This window comes from Leuciscus leuciscus, assembly GCF_965113295.1.
Source record: "Leuciscus leuciscus genome assembly, chromosome: 17".
In the NCBI taxonomy this organism is placed as follows: Eukaryota; Metazoa; Chordata; class Actinopteri; order Cypriniformes; family Leuciscidae; genus Leuciscus; species Leuciscus leuciscus.
In genome coordinates, this window is record NC_138741.1 from 11,310,340 (window position 1) to 11,332,812 (window position 22,473).

Here is a 22,473-nt window from a genome sequence, read left to right on the forward strand (position 1 = left end):
CATGACACTATTTTTAACTAAATCAGAAAACTTTTTATGCATTTTGGCCATTCATTTACACGACAACAGGGTTTTTGGGGCCTGAAAACGAAAGTTTTTGAAAACGATACTGTTATCGTCTGCATATAAACAACAAAAACGTAAATTTGTGAAAACGGTGACATCATGCGTATTACGTGTTCAGTCTTTAGGCGCTTAGTGTTTCTTTACAAAATGACATCGCCAACTACTGGCCTGGAATACATAACACAGCGTTTTAGTCGTTTTGATAATGTTGTCGTCTGTATGCGAAAAAAAGCAAAGTAAAAACTTTTCAGTTTTCAGTACATTGTTGTCATGTGCCCTAAGAAATAAGAATTACTTGAATCTATAATATAATAATTAATATATTGGTACCCTAAGTATACTCCCAACAAAAGAAGATTATTTGTGAGTTCCCTGCATACACTGCATGAATAAATGATGTGGTTATTAAATAAAATTATGATCAAATACATTTTCTATTTTGCTTAGTTTACTGACTTTATTTATACTGTTTATAAATATACTGTTTTAATTATTTATACTGTTTACTGACTATTTATACTGTTGATTTGTTTTTTAAATGCATCATAATGCATAATATTAAGAAGACAATGCAACTATTCCTTTATTATATGAAATGATCAGTCATAGATGGCGGCATTATTCAGCTACAGCTCAGCTATAGTGTGAATGTGAACATCTGACTCTACTGTTGTAATGGCATTTCTGAAATGTGTGTGAATTCATCCTATTGCCAGGCTGTGTATGTGAATAACATGGTCACACACGCTCCCACGCTCACACACATATCTGTCAAAAGAGAGGCCCATGTTTCCCAGCTCACCTCTGTGCTTCCTGGTGGCAGCTGTATTGAGACAGGGTCCTTTAGTCTGCCAGTTTCAGCCACTGTCATTGTTCCCACCACGAGTAAATACTGGTCTCGTACAGCTGTTCAAATGCTGCCTGACTTCCTTATGTGTTTAGGAACAAGAGTCACCTCTCAGCGCACTAAAACAAGGACGCGGCCCTGGGAAAGGATCGCTGGCACCACAAAATCTCCCTCCACGCGCACACACATCCACACAGATATAGTTTCTGCTGCCTATTTTTTAACGGTTAGCAAAAAGAGAAGGCGCATTAGTCTAAATGCCACCTTCACAGTTAGGGGTGGTGATACATTAAAGTAATGCTATCTCTCTTTTCCATTCTTTTGTCATCATCTCTGCACTGGACTGTGGGTAATTAGATATCTCAGCAGCCCGAGAGGGTCTCGTCCCTCGCGGGGCAGATGATTTAAAACCGCGCGCGGGGACGTGGGAAAGAGAGCGTGAACTTGAAGGGGCCGCCACTTTGTCACAGAGAGCAAATAAATGACTGGTAGTGCAAGTGAATGTTCCTTAATGAGGAGGAATTTTAAAAAGCCATTGCGGACCACACTGCGGGGACAATATGTTTTCTGCGCAGCGAGACCGGTGAACTGGGCTATGGCGGGCTGAGATGCGATATGGCCCATTAATTATTGAATCCGCTGACGGCATGACAAATGGCCGTGTCCCTGCTCTCATCCCGTTGACTTACAGCAGACCGCCTCACCCAAACTCAGCACGACTATCCAAACTTCCCTTGCAGGGATTCTGGCACCTCTTAAATTCATTTATCTATTCGCTTGATTGTGATGCTTCAGTTAGTTCATATATCATTCCTCTAATAAAACGTCCTGATTACTGCATTTGATGAGGAAGAAACGTTGGGACCTTTAGAGAATGCATGTTCTATATGGTACGAAATATGAATGTGTGTATTATGAATAAAATCTGGACGTGCATGGGATAGTAGTGTCCATTAGATGGGCACGTCAGAATCTTGCCAGAGGTAGTAGATCATCAGGATGATTTTCATCATCTGTTTTATGAATAATATAAATTCAAACGTACTACTCTTATCACAGTAGTTTTTCACCTACTATATAGTTAGAGAAGTAGGCATGTTCAGACTATTAGTGTGACTACGTATTTTAGTAGCGTGATATTATCTCAGATGTTTTCAAAACAGTAGCCTATAGCTTTTCTAGTAACAAGCAACTTTTTCTGTTGAATAGCGGTGTAGCTAAAGGCCTGTTCCCACCAAGACTAATACTAGTATAAAGATAAATATATTAGGTGTACATCCACACCAACGCATAATATCGTTATATTTATTCTAAGTGCACTGCTGTCTCTTTAAATGCTCAAGCTCATTAAAGCAGGATGGATTCTGATTGGCTATCAATATTTTTTTTTTTTATGGTTCATCCGCTGGAAAAAAATCTTTCTTAAAGTGATTCCAACGGTATTGTTCCTCTGTGTCGTTATCGTTATAATTGTGGTGTGAACTTCGCTATTCTTTTACATTTAGAACGATTTTAAGAACTATATCATTATCGTTATCGTGATCGTTATTGTCCTTGGTGTGAACAGGTCTTGAGTCATTTACATGCGTGCAGTTTATGATACTGTGTTTTTCAGCATCTAGAATGGGGAATGAACACAGTGCCAGTGTATTAATTTCATTAAATTGCAGCCTTTGTGATTTGACTATCACAATATTGATTTTATTTAAATATATTGTGCAGCCCTAATTTGAACTTCTTTAACTTTGCGTAGCTTAGCAAGCAACAGTTTCAAAGTAGCTTCCCCAACGCTGCTCATTGTAGCTGAATAACTTTCTTTAAATATTGAACCTGAATGACATAAACAGTCATTGCTTCACATCCAAATAGCACATTTGTTCAACACATCCATTAGAGGGAACTTTAGCTGAGCAAGGGGTGTGAGAATGCCAGTCTGTGAGGCTTTCTATAACAGCAAACAGGGGCTGTGTGAAGAAAAGCGTCAGTGTGCAGCATGTCAGCTGGACTGAACACGGCCGGTGACGTTTCTGTGGTCAGCCGCTGCTTTGGGCAGAAGGACTGAGTGCATTATGGGAAGACTGAGGGGGCTAAGAACACCTGCACATTTCCAAATGAGCCATTCAGCCTTTGGGCCAAAGCGATGTTATGAGTTGTTTTTCTTTTATTTCTGCCACCAATGTAACTGTCAAAATATTTACTTCAGCCTTCCAGAAATAGACTTTTGGTTTAGTCAGCCTTTCAGGTATTTAAATGGGATGTTTATGAAATATTTGTCCTAAATGCTAACTAATGACAGACTTGGATTTACCATATATATATATATATATATATATATATATATATATATATATATATATATATATATATATATATATATACAGTTTTTGAAAGAAATTCATTCTATTATACAGCAAGGATGCATTAAATTGATTACAAATTGCATTAAAAATTACAGTAAATACATTTATAATGTCACAAAAGATTTCTATTTACTATAAATGCTGTTCTTTAGAGTTTTTTGTTCATCAAAGATTCCACAAGACTATTAAGCAGCACAAATGTTTTTTAACATTGATTATAATAGATGTTTTTTGAGAACCAAATCAGCATATTAAAAGATTTCTGAAGAATCATGTGACACTGAAGACTGGAGTTATGATGCTGAAAATTCAGCTTTAAAATCTAAATAGAAAACGGTTATTTTGATTTAGATTTTAATTGTATTTATTTATTTATTACAAATATAATTTTTTTTGTATTTATTATCAAATAAATGGAGCCTTTTTGAGCATAAGAGACTTCTTTCAAAAACATAAAAAACGGTAGTGTAGGCTACACATAGGCTAATTGTTATTCAAAGGTAACAGGTTTTTTTGGGGGGGGTTTGTTGGTATAGTTATAGCTGTATGTTAATATTAATACAGTATTTTTCAGTTCATGAGATCAGACAGTGATAGTTTGTCCTTTTTGACCTGTTCTCTCAGCACCTGGGGAAATGAGTTCAACCGTCGTTTTGATTCCATCCATGCTAAGCCAAGTTGTCATCATCTTTTTATTAAAAAAAAATCTCTCCTTTTAATGCCTCACTTTTCTAAAAGATCTGCGTTTTGGGAATCATGACAGGTCAGTATGGATTTAATTGCTACTTTAAAAGCATCCTGTTGTTTCATCATAAATAAGCGGCCCCTGAGGTGTGCTACAATAAAGCACAGTTTAAATGCTTTCATTCCTCATGCGCTCTTCCTCTCCGCAGATTTTGAACTTAAATAATGGACCCGTTTTTGTAAGTCAAACGGTAGGTTGTGAGTCAAAGGAGATGAATTCTAATAGCTCCCCTACCACACACACACACACACACACGCAAGCAAGCACACTGTTCCCTTAACTTGTGCAAGGTACACTGAAGGCAGCGAGTGTGAAGGAGCCAGAGCTATGCTTCATTTTGAGGTAATGACAGTCCCTGTAGATCTATGCAAATGCCAGCTGCCGCATTGGCTGCTGTAAAAGATGGTAGCAATTACGCCTTGCTCTTAAAACAAGGTGAGTCAGGACCTTTTAATGGTGCGCTGTTCCTCGACTCCCAAACATGTGGCAGCTCATGTTCCTGTGCCAGAGAAAGCCAGCATACGAACATGCGACTCAGGAGGTCTATGTGTGGATTTAACATGATTTACGATGTGTGCTTTTTACTGTTAAAATTTAGGATTGTCATCAATTTTATAGATTTGCAACATGTCGTTGGGTTGCCTGAACTACGAGTTGAATAATTTTTTAAAAAATGAATCCACTCGAAAATAAAGTCATACAGGTTTGGAACAACATGAGGGTAAATAGATTGACATTTTGGGAGAATTATCCCTTTATTGAAACCATGTATGTTTGGAATGGTTGCGGGTTCACCTGACCCTGATGTTTCTTAGGGGGTGTTAAGATCAGATGTGATCTTGAGACATGTTTTGAGATAGATAGATAGATAGATAGATAGATAGATAGATAGATAGATAGATAGATAGATAGATAGATAGATAGATAGATAGATAGATAGATAGATAAAAAATACTATGGAAGTCAAGGGCTACTGTCAACTGGTTACCAACATTCCTCAAAATATCAACAGAACAAAGAAACTCATATGGATTTGGAACAACTTGAGGGTGAGTAAATGATGACAGAATTTTCATTTTTGGGTGAAATATCTCTTTAAGTCACAATTGGTGACTAATCGACTAGTGATCTGTCTGTCTGTCATTTTTGGGTGAACTATCCCTTTAACCCTTATAGGGCCCTATCTTGCACCCAGCGCAATTGACTTTGTACACTGACGCATGTATCATTCCTATTTTGCACCCGCGCACAGCGGACTTTTCCCTCCACAGACACACGTCGGTAAATTAGGAAATTAACTTGCGCTCCCCGGGGGTGGTTCAGCGCAAAGAGGAGGCGTGTTCCGGCGCAAACGTTCCCTGATGCTATTTTGCAGGTTTAGAAAACAATTCCGCCACTGACCAGGTAAAACCTGGTCAGTGGCACGTTGCGCATGTTATTCATATGCTATTTTAAGGGCGCATGCTTGGCCATAATCAATGTAGCGTGTGCACAACGCGCATATAATTTGCTTATCTCATCTACACACAGACGCAGTAGTTCTCATTTTTAGAAAACCATACATTATTACAAGGAAAAATATTAACACACGAGGGAAATCATTGTTGTGTCCATGAAGATGTGAATAGGCATAAAAATAGGCATAAATCTAGCTTACACATTTACCCAAATTTTTATACGCCTGTTTAACTGAAGCTAATTTGGGTGGGTTTCTCCATCCCCATACAATGTCACTTCTCTGTCTTTTACGGCCCTGACGAGAACGTCAGTCTCCTCGGCTGTGAAGCGCTCCTGGCGTGCGCCTGGCAAATCCGCTGTTATAATAGCAATCCGCCATGGATCAAGCGCGCCTGCTCTTAAAGGGAATGTGAGATGTCGCTCTGATTGGTTTATTTCACGTTACTCCCAAACCACACCTATGAATAATGAAGCTACTTCAGACCAACCCATTTTAGATTTGCGTGATCCGCCCACAAAGTTACTTGCGTTTCGTGCTTGATACTTGCGTTTCAGATCGTTAAAATAGGGCCCATAGTGTATTATTTTCTTTTATACTACGGGGTTGTTGAATGCTTGATTCTGATTGGTTGACAAAAACATTCTAAGGTGTGCAATTATTTTCAGGAAATGCACGGCTAAAGTAGTTCCAGGCAAGTCTTAACCACATTACAGTTCCATATCACTTTGCCAAATGATTTCAGTTATTTCAACGTTTTTTTCAGCCTAAAGAACCAAAACCCACAATGGCACAGACCGAGCAAATAAATATAGTAAACAATGGGTTAAAAAATGACCAATTATTTCCACGTTTTTTCCACAAAATTACCTTTTATTATGTATTATGCATTTATTAGTTATTTTTGAAAAGCACATAATATTATCTTTCTTACACACACTTGCTCTGACAATTTTATCAGTAAAATAGTTTATCAACTTAAAAGGTACATGACGTTTCTCACGAGGTGCAGATAAACATAGTTTCGCTATACACAAGAGCGTTATGACATTAGGACAAAAACCTGGCAAACATCTTGAAATGCATCATCTGAACAATGTTTTATTTTTCTAATAATTTAGTGGCCCGTCTTCAATTATTCCTTACTTATAAAGTGTTGTCCTTGGAGAAATGTATAAACCTATCATAACTTTTATAAACCTATCATAACTATCCTCATATAGACACTACTCATACTATTAAAGCAAGATCTTTTTTTGACATGTTGTTTTACTAAAACTTTCCTTTTTTTCAAAAATGTCCTATTTTTGGGTCCCTGGTGTTTGAGACCTTGATGGAAGTACAACAAATAGCTGGTATTTAGACTAGAGTTTATTTTTCGTGGTCCTTGAGTCTTTGGCCTTGAGTGGTTTGCAGTGCAAATGGTCCTAGGGCATGCTGTGCATATACTCGAGACAAATTGAGGGTGAACATGGTTTCTCTTTGGCCCTGAGACCTGAAGCTTTGAGTCTGGAATACATTTGCAGATTATGTGAAAGGAATATAACTTACAGAATCTGGAATTGAACTGAATGAACAACAGCGTGAACATTGTAGATTTTTGCGGCTTTTACAATATGATACCAGGGCTACAGACTACTAACTTTTTTTTACTAGGAGCGCTGTAGCCCCTGACTGAAAATTTTAGGAGCGCAAGCAGAAAATTTAGGGGCACTCCTTAAATCAGCTTGCAATGCAATTATTCAAATTTCCCCCCAAATAACTGTAATACTGACACATTTTTTTAATAATAAATAGACTTAACGTACAGATATTACAATGTGCAGTTTTATTTTAAGTTCCTACAATACAATAAGCTGACAAAAAGAGTAATGCTTTTAGTTTACAGGAACTAAATTAACTGCTATTAGTTTAGTTAATGTCTCTCATTTCCTCAGCAGGTCTTTTTTTTTTTTTTTTTTTGGTTCTTGGACAGAAGATTCACTCTATGGTTGAAGCCAAATGGCTTTGTGCACATTCTCTGGTCTGGTCCTGACCAGTCAGAAATTCCAAGCCAAAACAGTCATGTCTCTCAATAAACCATATGCTATAACATCGCCAATCCAAATACATTATTTGGTCTATTTGGAGTGTTTGCATCCAGGTAAAATAGAGCAGAAAGACACCTGTTTTGTGGTTCATTATGATAAATTGAAGTATTGCAGGCGCTTCTCTGCAAAATGCCTAAAACCATAAGATACATTTATTTTCCAATTAATTATATTTGAAATATTTAAGATCTGGCGTTTTTGTGACATTTGGCCACAATTTTACCATCCGAGACAAATTTTTGCAAAAGATTTATTTTGGGACAAATATACAAGGATGTGTATTGTACAGAGAGTACACCATGTTTAAATGTGTTTCAGTAAAGATTGTTTTATTTAGCTATATGATCAGGTAGTGGCTCCACTTCCCATCTATACCTCAGCGGATGCCAATTCCTGAATGTTGGACCTCTAAAGCAAACAACACCCGTCGTGAGTTCAGTGCATTGTGTCGTGCTCTGACGCCGCAAATATTTGCATGTATTTGTTGTGCATCAAATGTACAGGTCATCACTGCATTGCTGCTGGGGAGATCATTCAAGATTTGAATTGGCAATGTTGGGATTATAGGAAAGCTTCAGGGGGCTGGGGTAGAGCTGCTTTTGTAGGGCTCAGTCTTTGAGCTGGGGAATTTAATCATGAATACATTATAGGCTTAAGATGTATGTACGGACATATGTGTGATGCATATGTTATCGGCATTTTAAGAGAAAACATGCATAAAACTTAAGTAATTTGTGGCCACATGGGTTTGTGATCTATAAATGTGCCTTGCCTTATGGTAACTGCAAAAAAGGGGATGGGCTGTACATTTATTTTCCAAGTCTGAGATCACTAGTGAAAATGCACATATTTTACATTTCTGTAATATTTATATTATATTAATTTTGAATTAACATTATAACATTTATATTATTATTATATTTATTTCCATTTTATTGTATGTCTTATATTATACTAACGTTTCAAATTTTGGGCTAAATAAGAAATTGATAAATATAATGTATAATATTTACAGATATTAATACTTTTATGTAGCAAGAACACATTAAATTGATTTAAAAAAAACAGTAAAGATGTTTATAATGTTACAAAAGATTTCTATTGAAAATAAATGCTGTTCTTTGGTATGTCTTCAACATTTATAAAAATAAGAAATGTTTCTTGAGCACCAAATCTCAGCATATTAGAATGATTTCTAATAACTTCTGAAGGATCATGTGACTTAAAACTGGATTAATGGCTGCTAAAAATTCGGTCATGTATTCAGATATATTACTGATTTATATCTTTATATATTAATTATATATATATATATCATTCAAAAGTTTGAGGTCTTAAGATAAAAAAAAATAAAAAAAAGTTTTTGAAAGAAGTCTCTTATTCTCACCAAGGCTGCATTACAAATCTTTTATATAAAAAATTAAAAAAAATCATTGATTTTCACTGTAGACAGTGATCTTTCGACCCCATGAATGCCGTCTATATTATAATAACATAAACCCTTTAGATGTTTAGTGCACTTAGGTCATGTGTCTGACTGAGGGTGACCTTGCGCATGTATGTGCGTGCATGTGCTTAAAATGGCTGCAGTGATAAACAAACACTCATCTTCAGTTCACGGCTGCTATCAAGCGCTACTCCCGCTCATGATGCACAAGCCAGGTCACAAAAGCCACGTCTGTTTCACCTCAGAATAAAAAATGAAAACGCCAACAACAAAAAGAATCCCAAGCACCTTGCCCTCGCGACAGAGCGCACGCATGTGCCCAGTATAGATTAAGCCCTGAGCTGTCAAAGCTAATTGAAAGTAATAGAGCCTGCAGTCATTGGATTAGCGTGTCAGACATTGATACTGTTGGGCTGGAAACAGTTGGTCCAGAGATTGAATGATATTAATATTGGCATGGGCTGTTTCCAAATGCGGACTGTGAAAGGCTTTGGGCAGTTTGCTTTAGGATTTTCAAAGGTGTGAATCTTGTTTCATGATGTATCAGAATTTCCAGAGAGGAAATGCATAATGCAAAGAGGCCTTGGGGTGAGCGGTGACCTAAAACTTTTTATCTTTTTCTATACAGAGGATCTTGAAAAAGTTATTATCTTCTGGTAATATTAAAATGACTAGTTTAAGAGTTGTTTTTGAGTTTTTGAATATAAAAACATGGTAATAGGGAATTTACATTTTTTGCCGGAGGCTGCATCATTAACATATCCTATGATTTTTTTATTTTTTTTTATGAATAGTTAAAGGGATATTGCTCCTAAAATTATTCTTCAGTCATCATTTACTCACCATCATGTTTTGGCAAACCTATATGACTGACTGGCTGATTTTATGTAACACAAAATGAATATTTTTTGGGGGGGGAAATTCCCATATAGTGCAATTTTAAAGATGACTAAGCTGGTCAAACTCCAAAATAAAAGTATCATATATGTTGTTCATACGACTCATACATCTATATTCCAAGTCTTCTGAAGTCCTTTGATAGCTTTTTGTGAAAAAAGAAAAGAAAAAAAAAGACTGCAATTTAAATAGTTATTTGCTTATCTTCACCTCCAGTAAGCTATTAATGGCTACTATCAAATCATTGAGTCAGGCACTTGAACTTGATTTGTGAACAAATAATTCAGAGCAATTTTGTACACTGTACCAACCGATTCATTAGACCTCAATTGAACAATTTGTTCACAAATCAGACATAGAATTATAGTGCAGGAGGCATATTGACCACTTTTATGATACTTTATGTATTTGTGTATGTATATATACATATACACTATTTTGATTCATTCATATTTAGTTCAGTTATAGTTTTTTATTTCCAGTTAGTATATATTTTTTTCAGCTTAACCTAGTTTAGTTTAAGTTTCTGATTTCAACTTTATTTAAATTAACAAAAATATTCTAATACTTTTAGTTTTAGTTAACAATAATAACCCTGAATTTTGTGTTCCACTGGAGAAAGGAAATCATGAAACACATGAGGGTGAGTAAATGATTTCAATTTTGGGGTGAACTATGTCTTTAAATATGCCAGAAATGTATTTGTATCAGCTAAAACAGGCCTTTGTTTAATTAAAACAACAGAAAGTATGACTAAAGCTAAATCTAAGTTTTGATGGTTATTGTTCAACCCTGTTTTGGTTTTTTGTTCATTTGCATTTATCTGTTCAGTGTTGATGCATCCACTGCCCACGTATTCTGATTAGTCATCCATTCTTCCTGAATTCCTCAGACATATCTTTTAACAAACAAACTAAAAAACTGCAAATGGTTCATTTAGTATGCATCTGGACCCATTCTTTAAAGTTTTTATTTTGCGTGCAGAATATGATTATCATCAGATATTCATCATCAGTCTCCGATTGACATTTCACAGTAGTCCTCCTCTAAAGAAGAAACCGTCACAACCATCTGTTTCAAGTTTGATGGCCCTATATCATAAATTGCTCTTGGAGGACAAGAGAGGAGAACAAGAAAGAAAATTAAAATTTGGCCTTAATACAATAACGTGACAAATGATGTCCCATTTTCTTCAGGCGACTTTGCTTGAGGAAATATTCAAAGACGCCCATGGGAGCAGCCAGTCATCCATCACAGGCCAGCGTGGAGTCCAGCGCCGTGGCCCTGAGGACCAGCCTGCCCACAGCAGCAAAGCAGCTCATAGCGACACAGAACACAAGCACCCCTGGGGAGGAGACCAAGCAGTCGCCTGCTACGAAAACAGAGCAGTGGAGGGGATCAAGGTTTGTTTTGTCCCCTGCGTTTTTCAGGCTATTATTTATTCTGCCTGGGCGGGTGAAATATCAGCGTCCTTGGCCGCTGGATCTCCTTCTCCCTTGCGCAATTGACAGATCTCATTATGAGATAAAAATGACAAAGATAGCTCATGATGCTTCAGAGAAATGTAAAACCATTAGCAGGTCATTGTCATAGTTATAATGTGTCCTTTTAAGCAGCTTAGTGAACTGGTGTTGAAGTGTGATATCGGGATTAACCTATGAGGGAGTTTTGCTGCGCGCCGTTCGGCAGGCGTTGATGAAATTGCGACGTGAGCTCTCGGGGCTCCATGGAGAAATGGCAGAGTTCTGCAGGGCCGGCGAAAGAAATGAGGCTGTTTGTGACGACTGCAGAAGGAGAAAGGGGTTAAAGTCTCATTTTCCTGCACTTTACGTTTAAAATTTAGCCATTATTTTTACCTGCGATGTGCAGGCGTCATGCGGAGTTAAAACATATTGGGTAAATTGTCTTTGAAAGAAATGACAACAAATGTTTTGCACCATCGGTGTCATGAAGAAAATCAGATGTAATGATGCCAGTTACACTAATATTATAGCATTTTGATGCAAAATCTCCCTTTCATTATCACTTCTCACCATTGAAAGTGTTTGTGCTGCGGCTGTCTATAATTTACCTAGACAGGAGGTTAGTAAACAATTTCAAATGTTTTTTGCCCAACGTCTGCTCTCAGAGAGTACGAGATAAAGGTTTCAAGCACACATAGCAGATTCCTCGGCACAATACAGTCAGTAATGTGGATTAATTATTGCTTAGTGTTTTTTTGGAGAGTCTGTTTTGCAGCAGTGAGCTATTACTGAGCCCTATCAATCATTCTATTAACTCTGGCTATGCCTTTGACATCACATTAGTGAATGTAACTCATTATCTGGAGGGAAATTAGAGTAGTGCGGATCCAGCCATGCGTTATGTCTCTCTGCCCCCGTAGCACACAACTCCGAGTTGTTTGATTGCCATGCCTGCTAGAACTGAAGTTGATTAAGTAATGACAGATACAGTATCTGCGGTTGCACTCCAAACTAATTCATCATTAGCGGCAGTATCACAGGTCGCTAATCTTACGCAGCTGAACGAAGCTCCCGGAAAGCTGTGACTTTTTCACACTTTTACACAAGTAGCATCCAAAATATCAAACTTCACAGATACGCGAGCCAAATCGCACAATAGCGAAATTAGCGAACGCCCAAGCATACTGTCGAGTTGTGAAGAAAATTGTGAACTTGTTCTGAGGAGCGATCCACGGTGGAGGCTCGGCTAAATCTGCCATTCAAGCTGCTACAGATACCGAGAATGGAGCCAGAGGATGTGACACGTATAGATGGACTTTCTGCTAATTGTTTATTGTCTTTGAATGGGTTTCTGGTGGGACGATTTAGCTCCTTCGTGTCATTAAAAGTTCTTTTGATTACATTTTCATGCAACCTTGACCTTCTGCGCTGCAATAACAATCAATACGGTAGCCATTAGCATCCGCGTAATTGCGGCAGAAAAATGAGCTAACAGACTCCCAGTCTTTTCCGCCATTTGTTTAGGAAGCAGATGGAGCGAACTAAAGAGCTTGTAGGAAAGATGGATTTGATGAATTAAAACCCAAGATGCAAATTTAGATTTCTGTAATTACACTAGCTGATCATTACGATTTTTCAGTGCAAACCTTCTGCCATCTTGTCTTTTGGCAGGGCCCATGTCCTTAAGAAACAATTACAAACACACATTCTCAACAAGAAAGGTGACAAGTTTTAGATCTCTTTCTCCTTAAAGATGACCTTTAAAGTCACAGGAAGTGGAAATAAACCAAGATTGCTGTGTTAATTTTACCCGAGGGAGTCAGATAGCTTTGTGCAAATGACTGATGAACATTAGCAGTGACTTTGGACTACAGTTAGTTATAGGCTGCACACCCTTTTCCCATTGTAGTTTGGTATTATAATTCATTTTGTTTGTACACATTGGCTCAGGGGCATGAATGTGTGCTAAATTAGACTGTATTTGAGAAATAAATGAGAAACGTATTGTTGATCCTGAGATTATGAAGGTCATTATAACAAGCTTTTAATTGCACAGAGAATCTTCACTTTGTTTTTTTCAATATTATCAGTATGTGCAAGAGAAACTGATTTGATTATGTTAATCAAGCCTTTTCTCATATGTGGTAATGGAGGTGCAGTTCAGAATCATTAGTGGCAAAAAAAAATAAAAAATCTATTTAGATTTTGCTGTAATGCAGTCTAAGAAAAGTGCACATTTTTAATGGTATTGATCAAGGTCTACTGAGCTCTGGGGTCTGCTCTAATTACGACCTCTTCTTCACAGTTTCTCGCGTAATGATGCCCACAAAGCAATTATTGCCTGTTCCATTTATCTGATTCATCGTTGGAATGATACCTAGACATTGGAAAAATGAAGCACTGTGGCTTGAATATGTTTCAGTGAAAACACGTGTCCATTAGATCCTGCATAATGTTCAGAGCTCCCTCGTTCAGATACACCATCATGTTCCGTGTTCAATAAAAGTTAAGCTCAATTGACAGCATTTGTTTCCTGATGTTGATTACTATAGATATAAAAGCAGCAGTAGATTATTTCCTAAATAAATACTTTCTATTCAGCAAAGATGCATTAAATTGATCGAAAGTGAAAGTAATGCATTTTTACATTGTTAACACTTTAATTGTTAAAAAATGTCCTGTTTTCGGCTCATGGATTTTTTAAAAAGATTTGAATGTTCCGTGAGGTTCACTCATAATGTTAATAACGTTTTTTGCACAATTCTGACCCCTCACTCTGACCATCTGTCTGAAATTATCAATTTTTGAGGGGCGGATCCTTTAAGGCTTGTCAGTAAACAGCCAGTTATGATTGGCTAACATCACTATATACAGTAGGAAACAGTATCAACAGGCCTATGGTGCAAAGATGTAAAGCTATTTAGGCAGTCATATGCAAATGTATTTGCCTGTGTGATGTCACAGATCCTAAAATATAAAAACGCGCCATTTTTGGAGCTTGATTAAATAAATGCTTCGTTTTAAACTATGAAACTTGCAGGATGTTTTAATGGTGCAAAGATCTCATGTCAAAAGATCAAGGCAATTTTGATTTTTCATGTCATGACCCATTTAAATAAATTCTGTTCTTTTGAACTTTTTGAACCCTATTAATCAAAGAATCCTGAAAACAAATTATAATGTTTTCCACAGAAAAATTTAGTTTTTTTTTTTTTTTACATTGATAATAATAAGAAATAAGAGTAATGACTTTTGAAAATTCAGCTTTGCCATCACAGAAATATATTCCTTTTTAAATCATATTAAAATAAAAAAAGGTTTATTTATATATCGCTTTATACAATACAGATTGTTTCAAAGCAGCTTCATAGTGATACACAGGAGAATATCAATCATTGATGCTAACTTCATCAAATATCAGTATTCAGTTGAAATCGGTTCAGGGTTAATTTCAGATCAATTAGGTAAAGTCCATCGTTTTAAGTTGTAATAATATTACTGTTTTTTGCTGTATGAATGCAAACTAGGTAAGCATAAGATACTTCTTTTAAAAAAAGTTTTAAAAGTCATACTGGGGCTTCCAGTTGGAGCGGCGCCATGTGAAGACGTAAAGTTATCGAGCTCTCCACAACCAGCTTTAAATTTTGTTTATTTTGCTCTTATTTTATATATTAGTGTGCTAAAGCTGCCCTGGTGTGTTAATAAGAGCGTACCAGTGTTAATCCAGTTGGGCTGAATGCAGTTTGGGCTATTTTTGAAGGAAAATGAATAAGGGCCGGAGTAACCGCAGAGATGCAGAATCGACTGCCAGCCAAAATGCTAATGCTAGCGCCGAACTCCACGCGACATCAAAGAAAGACACGGCTTCAGCTAGTGACAACTGCGTGGTTCTTCAAGCAATTAATTCACTTAAAGAGGACTTGATTGCAAAAATAGAAGAGAAGGCTGCAGCCCAATCAGCTGAACTCTGCAGCCAAGTAGATCAGCTCCGAACAGAGTTACGACCGAACATAGGATGCTGTTAATGCCAGGCTGGAAGCAGCGGAGGCGCGGGTGAATGGGTTGGAGTCTGCGATGAACGGCTACTCGGACTCCACTACTACTCTTGAGAAGGAGCTTATGGCTATGAAAAAGGAGTTGGCCGTATTGAGAGAACGGAGTGAAGATCTGGAGGCGAGGTCACGCCGCTCAAACATTCGCATTACAGGAGTTAAAGAGGGGCGAGAGCACGGCAAACGGATAACTGAGTTTGTGGCCGGCCTCCTGAAAGAGGCCTTGAACCTCGAGAAGACCCCACTCTTGGACCGAGCCCACCGCACTCTTCGCAGCAGACCAACTGATGACAATGAACCACCGCGCGCTTTTGTGGTAAGGTGTCATTACTTCTCTGAGAAAGAGGATATTTTGAAGAAAGCTATGGAAATGAAGCTAGCCACTACAGCTCACGGCGACCGGATACGGATTCTTCCTGATTTCACTCAGACAGTGAGCAAGCAGCGAGCAGCTTTCAATGAGGTGAGGAGCTTGCTTCGCAACTGCGAGGGGGTTCGCTTTGGGTTGAGATACCCTGCAATTTTGAGGATTACGACACAGGATGGACGAGAGTCAAGCTTCAAGGACCCGCTGAAAGCTAAAGACTTCATTCTGAAGAACCTGACTTGTAAGGGAAAGTGACGATCGATCGCACATACATCAGCGGCTGGCAGTTTACTGGACTCCAAGTTAAGGACTGTTCCGTCGAAGTTCAAATCAGGTTTGGTACTGTTATGGTTAGCCGGTGTTCAATTTGAGTTCACTTAAAATGTTTATATAATGTTTACGCTAAGTTTACATCGAGCCCCGAAGCTTTTGTCAGATGTCTAAGAGTCATTACAAGCAGTCACGTGCTCAAACTTCACAGAAATCGCGGCTCAAGAGCAAAAGTGTTTGTTTGTTTTTTTCTCTCCTGGGGCTCTGTTTGGGGTAGCTTAGTAATTCAATAATTGTAAGAGCCTTATATTGTTCTGTTTTTAAGTGGGGGCTCACACGGTAAGCTAATTGGGAGCAGGGATAACTGGAAGAGGTTGCGTTCTCATACGCAAAGAATTTTTGTTTTTTGTTGTTGTTATTGTCAGTCTTCTGTATTGTAGTTAAACTCATGCATATGTTGTTTGTGTGTTTAGGAACTTTAACAGTAAGAGTAGAGGAGTTGCTGTTCTTATACATCGGAATGTACAATTTGTCGAGGAGGTCACTGTGAAGGATAAAAATGGTCGATATGTAATAATTAAGGGCAGACTTTATAACATGCCTGTGGTCCTGGCCAATGTATATGCACCTACCGTATTTTCCGGACTATAAGTCGCTCCGGAGTATAAGTCGCATCAGTCAAAAAATGCATCATGAAGAGGAAAAAAACATATATAAGTCGCACTGGACTATAAGTCGCATTTATTTAGAAATTTATTTCACCAAATCCAAGACCAAGAACAGACATTTAATCTGGAAAGGCAAGTTATTCAACTACACAGAACAACAGGCTGAATAGGTGTCCGGTATGTTAACGCAACACATTAACAGTTATTCAGCTACACAATAGCATAAAGAACATATACCTGGGAGGCTGAATAGGCTAAATTAACATAAGCCAGCGAGTCCAACAAGCAAGTTACCAGTAAACAAGTTCACCAAGCTCCCGCGATCTCATTCCACATCATTTTCTTCATCCTTGGTGTCGCTTTTGAACAACTCCGCCAACTAGAGCGCCCTCTCGCGGCTGTAGATGATAATGTTTTCTCTTGGTTCATCTCAGTCTGAATTAATTTTGATATATAAGTCGCACCTGAATATAAGTCGCAGGACCAGCCAAACTATGAAAAAAAGTGCGACTTATAGTCCGGAAAATACGGTAATTGGGATAATGTACTGTTTTTTAGTGATTTCTTTTCTTTTTTACCTAGTCTTGATGCGTATAATTTAATTTTAGGAGGGGATCTGAATTGTGTTTTACACCCAATTCTGGACCGCTCTAGTTCTACTGCTATTCCAGCTAGTAAATCAGCGCAATGTATCAATGCTTTTCTCCAAACATATGGCGTAATGGACCCCTGGAGATTTAAGTACCCATCATCCAAACAGTTTTCATTCTATTCACCGGTACATCAAACATATTCCAGAATTGATTATTTTCTGCTGGATAAGAAACTACTCCCTCTAATGACACAAGTGGAGTATGATAATATAGTTATCTCAGATCATAGTCCAGTATTACTAAAGCTTCGTTTCCCAGGTAATTCAATCTCTCAGCGTATGTGGCGCCTAAACTCAAGGCTTTTGGCAGATGAAGATTTTGTTAAATTCATAGAGACTCAAATTGATTTCTTTCTCGAGACAAATGAATCCCCAGAGATAAGTTACAGTACTAGATGGGACACTCTGAAAGCGTTTGTGAGGGGTCAAATTATTTCGTATCAAGCTAGTGTTAATAAAAAGAAATCGAGGCGGATTGCGGAAATATTGAATGAAATTAAGACAATTGATCAGTCACACTCTACATTGTCCTCTGAGGTGTTGCATAAGGAGAGACTCCTGTTACAAGCTGAATTTGATTCTTTGACCAGCGAGCGCGCAGAAGATCTCTATTTGAAATCACGTCAAATTCATTATGAACATGGCGAGCGTGCGGGCAGGTTTTTGTGTTATCAATTGAAGCAATCTGCAGCAGCGGGTATTATAGCGGCAATTGAAGACAGTGAGGGCAATATTATTACAGATCAACAGGGTATCAATAATCAGTTTAAATCTTTTTATGAGGCTTTATATACTTCGATGGTGAATGACACTGACAGGATAGAAGAGTTTTTCATCAACATAGAGTTGCCATCATTTAATGATTCAGACAAATCCACTTTAGAAGGCAACATAACAGCTCTTGAGATTGACAGTGCAATTAAGAAATTAAAATCTGGGAAAGCACCAGGCCCCGACGGCTACCCGGCTGAGTTTTATAAGAAGTTTTCTGCCAAGTTAACACCTCTGTTGAGTAAGGTATTTGAAGAGGCCCTCGTTTCAAAATCTCTCCCTCCAACCATGACACAAGCCACCATATCAGTCCTTCTTAAAAAGAATAAAGACCCACTTAAATGTGAATCCTACCGCCCGATCAGTTTACTTTGCTGCGATTATAAGATCCTGGCCAAGGTGCTAGCAGCTAGAGTAGAGCCAGTTATGAGCAAAATAATTCATCCAGATCAGACTGGTTTTATTTCTGGCAGACAGTTATCTAGCAATATCCGCCACTTATTTAACGTGATTTATTCACCCAAGGTTAACACTAACCCAGAGGTTCTAATATCCTTAGTTGCTCATAAGGCATTTGATAGAATTGAATATGCTTACTTATTAACAACACTTAGGAGGTTTGGCTTTGGCCCTGTGTTCTGTTCATGGATTAAAATTCTATATACCAGCCCTCAAGCATTTATTCGAACGAATAGTATAATATCCAAATGCTTTCCGCTTTTTAGGGGGACAAGACAGGGGTGCCCGCTGTCTCCTCTGCTTTTTGATGCTGCTATTGAACCCCTTGCAATTATGCTAAGGAATGCAGCCGGTTTGACTGGTATTCATAGAGAGGGACTTGTTCACAAACTTATGCTTTATGCAGACGATCTCCTCCTCTTTCTGTCCAACCCGCATTCCTCTATACCGATTGCGCTTACAATTATTTCCGATTTTGGAAATGTTTCGGGATATAAAATTAATTTGGCAAAGAGTCTTCTTTTCCCCATTAATGAAAGAGCGCATCAAATGGCATTCCAATCTTTTCCATTTTCAGTAAGCCTTGACAGATTTCTTTATTTAGGTGTGAATGTAACTCGCAGTTATAAGGATTTATTCAACAGTAATTTTAAAACAGCATTTGATAAGGCCAAGCGCGATTTAGTACGGTGGTCAACTCTACCCTTATCTTTGGCGGGGAGGGTCAATTCCATTAAAATGACAATTTTACCAAGGTTTTTATTTTTATTTCAGACAGTACCAGTCTTTATACCCAAATCATTTTTCAAGGATTTGAGCAGCTGTATTTCTACTTTTATTTGGGATAAAAAAATTCCCCGCATAAGGAAAGAATATCTGGAAAGGAAGAAGGAGGATGGTGGATTGGCAATGCCGAACTTCTTGCATTATTATTGGGCAGCTAACCTTCATAAACTGACATTTTGGCTCTCTGATATGTTGAGGGAGGAAGCCCCAGTTTGGTTACTAATGGAACAGCACGCGTGTAACCTAGTATCACTATGCTCACTGCTCTGTTCTCCAATTCCCTTGAGCAAAAGCTTTTTTACGAATAACCCAATTATACGCGGATCACTTAGAATATGGTCACAATTCAGACTTCAGTTCAACAGTAAACAAGCGTTGCCCTCAGCTCCCATCCTGTCGAACCCTATGTTTCCTCCGTCCCTCATAGATTCTGCATTTCAGCGCTGGTCTAGAAATGGAGTCAAGTGTGCTAAGGACCTCTTTAAAGATGGCGTGTTTATTTCATTCCAGCAATTAAGAACAGATTTTGAGATCCCTCAATCCAACTTCTTTAGGTATCTACAGGTCCGTAGTTTCGTCAAAAAACATTTTTCTCCTTCTTTGAACAAGCCAGAGGGTGGCTGGATTGATGAGCTCTTAAATATGGACTCCTCTCTTAAGGGTATGGTGTCTATCATATATGAGAACATCCAAAGATTCGCTTCCCCATCTCTTGATCATATAAAGAGGCAGTGGGAGGAGGAGCTGGGTACAGAAATATCTGATTTAGCTTGGCAACGGGCAATAGAATTGGTGCATTCATCCTTGGTATGCATTAGACATGGGCTTTTGCAATTTAAGGTACTTCACAGGCTCCATCTTTCTAGGAGCAAGCTGGCTAAAATGTATCCAGGGTCAGACGCAACATGCCCAAGATGTAGTCTGGAACCAGCAGACCTGAGTCACATGTTCTGGGAATGCCCCAGATTAACAAAATTCTGGGCTGGCATTTTCAGAACGTTTTCATTTATATGTAACAAAGATCTTGATCCCAATCCTCTGACTTCCATCTTTGGGGTAGTGCCGGAAGAATTGCAGCTAACAACCAATCAGATAGAGCTCATAGCTTTCTCCACATTATTGGCTAGACGCCTGATTCTTCTCAGTTGTAAAAAGGCATTGCCACCATCTTACAAACGCTGGGTTACTGAGGTGATGTCGTGTCTTAAACTTGAGCATCTTAAATACACTATCCGAGGTACCTCTGCAAAGTTTTATGGGGTCTGGCAGCCATTTTTATCTTATTTGAATCTTCATTGGCCAGTATAGTATAATCAGTACTATTATGTGTATTTTTTTTTTTTGCCGCAGGGGTGTGTATGTTGATGTGTGTATAAGTATGTGGATCCAGAATTAATGTTGTTCGTGGTTCTGTGTATTGTGATTGTGGAAAATGGAAAAATCAATAAAAAATATTTGTAATAAAAGTCATACTGACCCTAAACTTTTGAAGGGTATCAGTGGTTACCCATGGTAATTATTTACATACTGACAGATATAATTAATTAATTCAGAAATTAAAAACATGCTCATTATAGAAGTATAGTGGGGAGAACAAGTATTTGATACACTGCCGATTTTGCAGGTATTCCTACTTACAAAGCATGTAGAGGTCTGCAATTTTTATCATAGAATACTCTTCAACTGTGAGAGACAGAATCTAAAACAAAAATTCCAAAAATCACATTGTATGATTTTTAAATAATTAATTTGCATTTTATTGCATGACATAAGTATTTCATCACCTACCAACCAGTAAGAATTCCGGCTCTCATAGACCTGTTTTTCTTTAAGAAGCCCTCCTGTTCTCCACTCATTACCTGTATTAACTGTACCTGTTTGAACTCGTTACCTGTATAAAAGACACCTGTCCACACACTCAATCAAACAGACTCCAACCTCTCCACAATGGCCAAGACCAGAGAGCTGTGTAAGGACATCAGGGATAAAACTGTAGACCTGCACAAGGCTGGGATGGGCTACAGGACAATAGGCAAGCAGGTTGGTGAGAAGGCAACAACTGTTGGTGCAATTATTAGAAAATGGAAGAAGTTCAAGATGACGGTCAATCTCCCTCGGTCTGGGGCACCATGCAAGATCTCACCTCGTGGGGTATCAATGATCATGAGGAAGGTGAGGGATCAGCCCAGAACTACACGGCAGGACCTGGTCAATGACCTGAAGAGAGCTGGGACCACAGTCTCAAAGAAAACCATTAGTAACACACAACGCCGTCATGGATTAAAATCCTGCTGCGCACGCAAGGTCCCCCTGCTCAAGCCAGCGCATGTCCAGGCTCGTCTGAAGTTTGCCAGTGACCATCTGGATGATCCAGAGGAGGAAGGGGAGAAGGTCATGTGGTCTGATGAGACAAAAATAGAGCTTTTTGGTCTAAACTCCACTCGCCGTGTTTGGAGGAAGAAGGATGGGTACAACCCAAAGAACACCATCCCAACCGTGAAGCATGGAGGTGGAAACATCATTCTTTGGGGATGCTTTTCTGCAAAGGGGACAGGACGACTGCACCGTATTGAGGGGAGGATGGATGGGGCCATGTATCGCGAGATCTTGCCAACAACCTCCTTCCCTCAGTAAGAGCATTGAAGATGGGTCGAGGCATCAGGCTTAAAGAAAAACAGGTCTATGAGAGCCGGAATTCTTACTGGTTGGTAGGTGATGAAATACTTATGTCATGCAATAAAATGCAAATTAATTATTTAAAAATCCTACAATGTGATTTTCTGGATTTTTGTTTTAGATTCCGTCACTCACAGTTGAAGAGTACCTATGATAAAAATTACAGACTTCTGCATGCTTTGTAAGTGGGAAAACCTGCAAAATCGGCAGTGTATCAAATACTTGTTCTCCCCACTGTATGTGTGAATTGCATTTTTTATGTGTTTTGAATTAAGTTAATAAATCCTGACAACACTGTTGATTATGCTTAAAGGAATAGTTTACACAAAAATTAAAATGTTGTCATCACCCTCAAGTTGTTTCAAACATTGGGTCATATGGGTGCCGTAAACTGTTTGGTT

The 22,473-nt window shown here is 38.3% G+C and overlaps 1 protein-coding gene across 2 annotated transcripts in view; it reads left to right on the forward strand.

Moving 5' to 3' along the window:
* LOC309479309 (uncharacterized protein) overlaps positions 1-22,473 on the forward strand; it is a 103,606-nt gene that overhangs the window by 41,033 nt on the left and 40,100 nt on the right. Inside the window, exon 2 of one of the 2 annotated variants that reach the window (XM_082143374.1) lies at positions 11,105-11,311. In XM_082143374.1, the coding sequence (XP_081999500.1) occupies positions 11,105-11,311 (207 nt within the window). Of the gene's footprint in view, positions 1-10,533; positions 11,312-22,473 lie in introns of those variants that run through there. The other variant, XM_082143373.1, reaches the window with a different exon arrangement.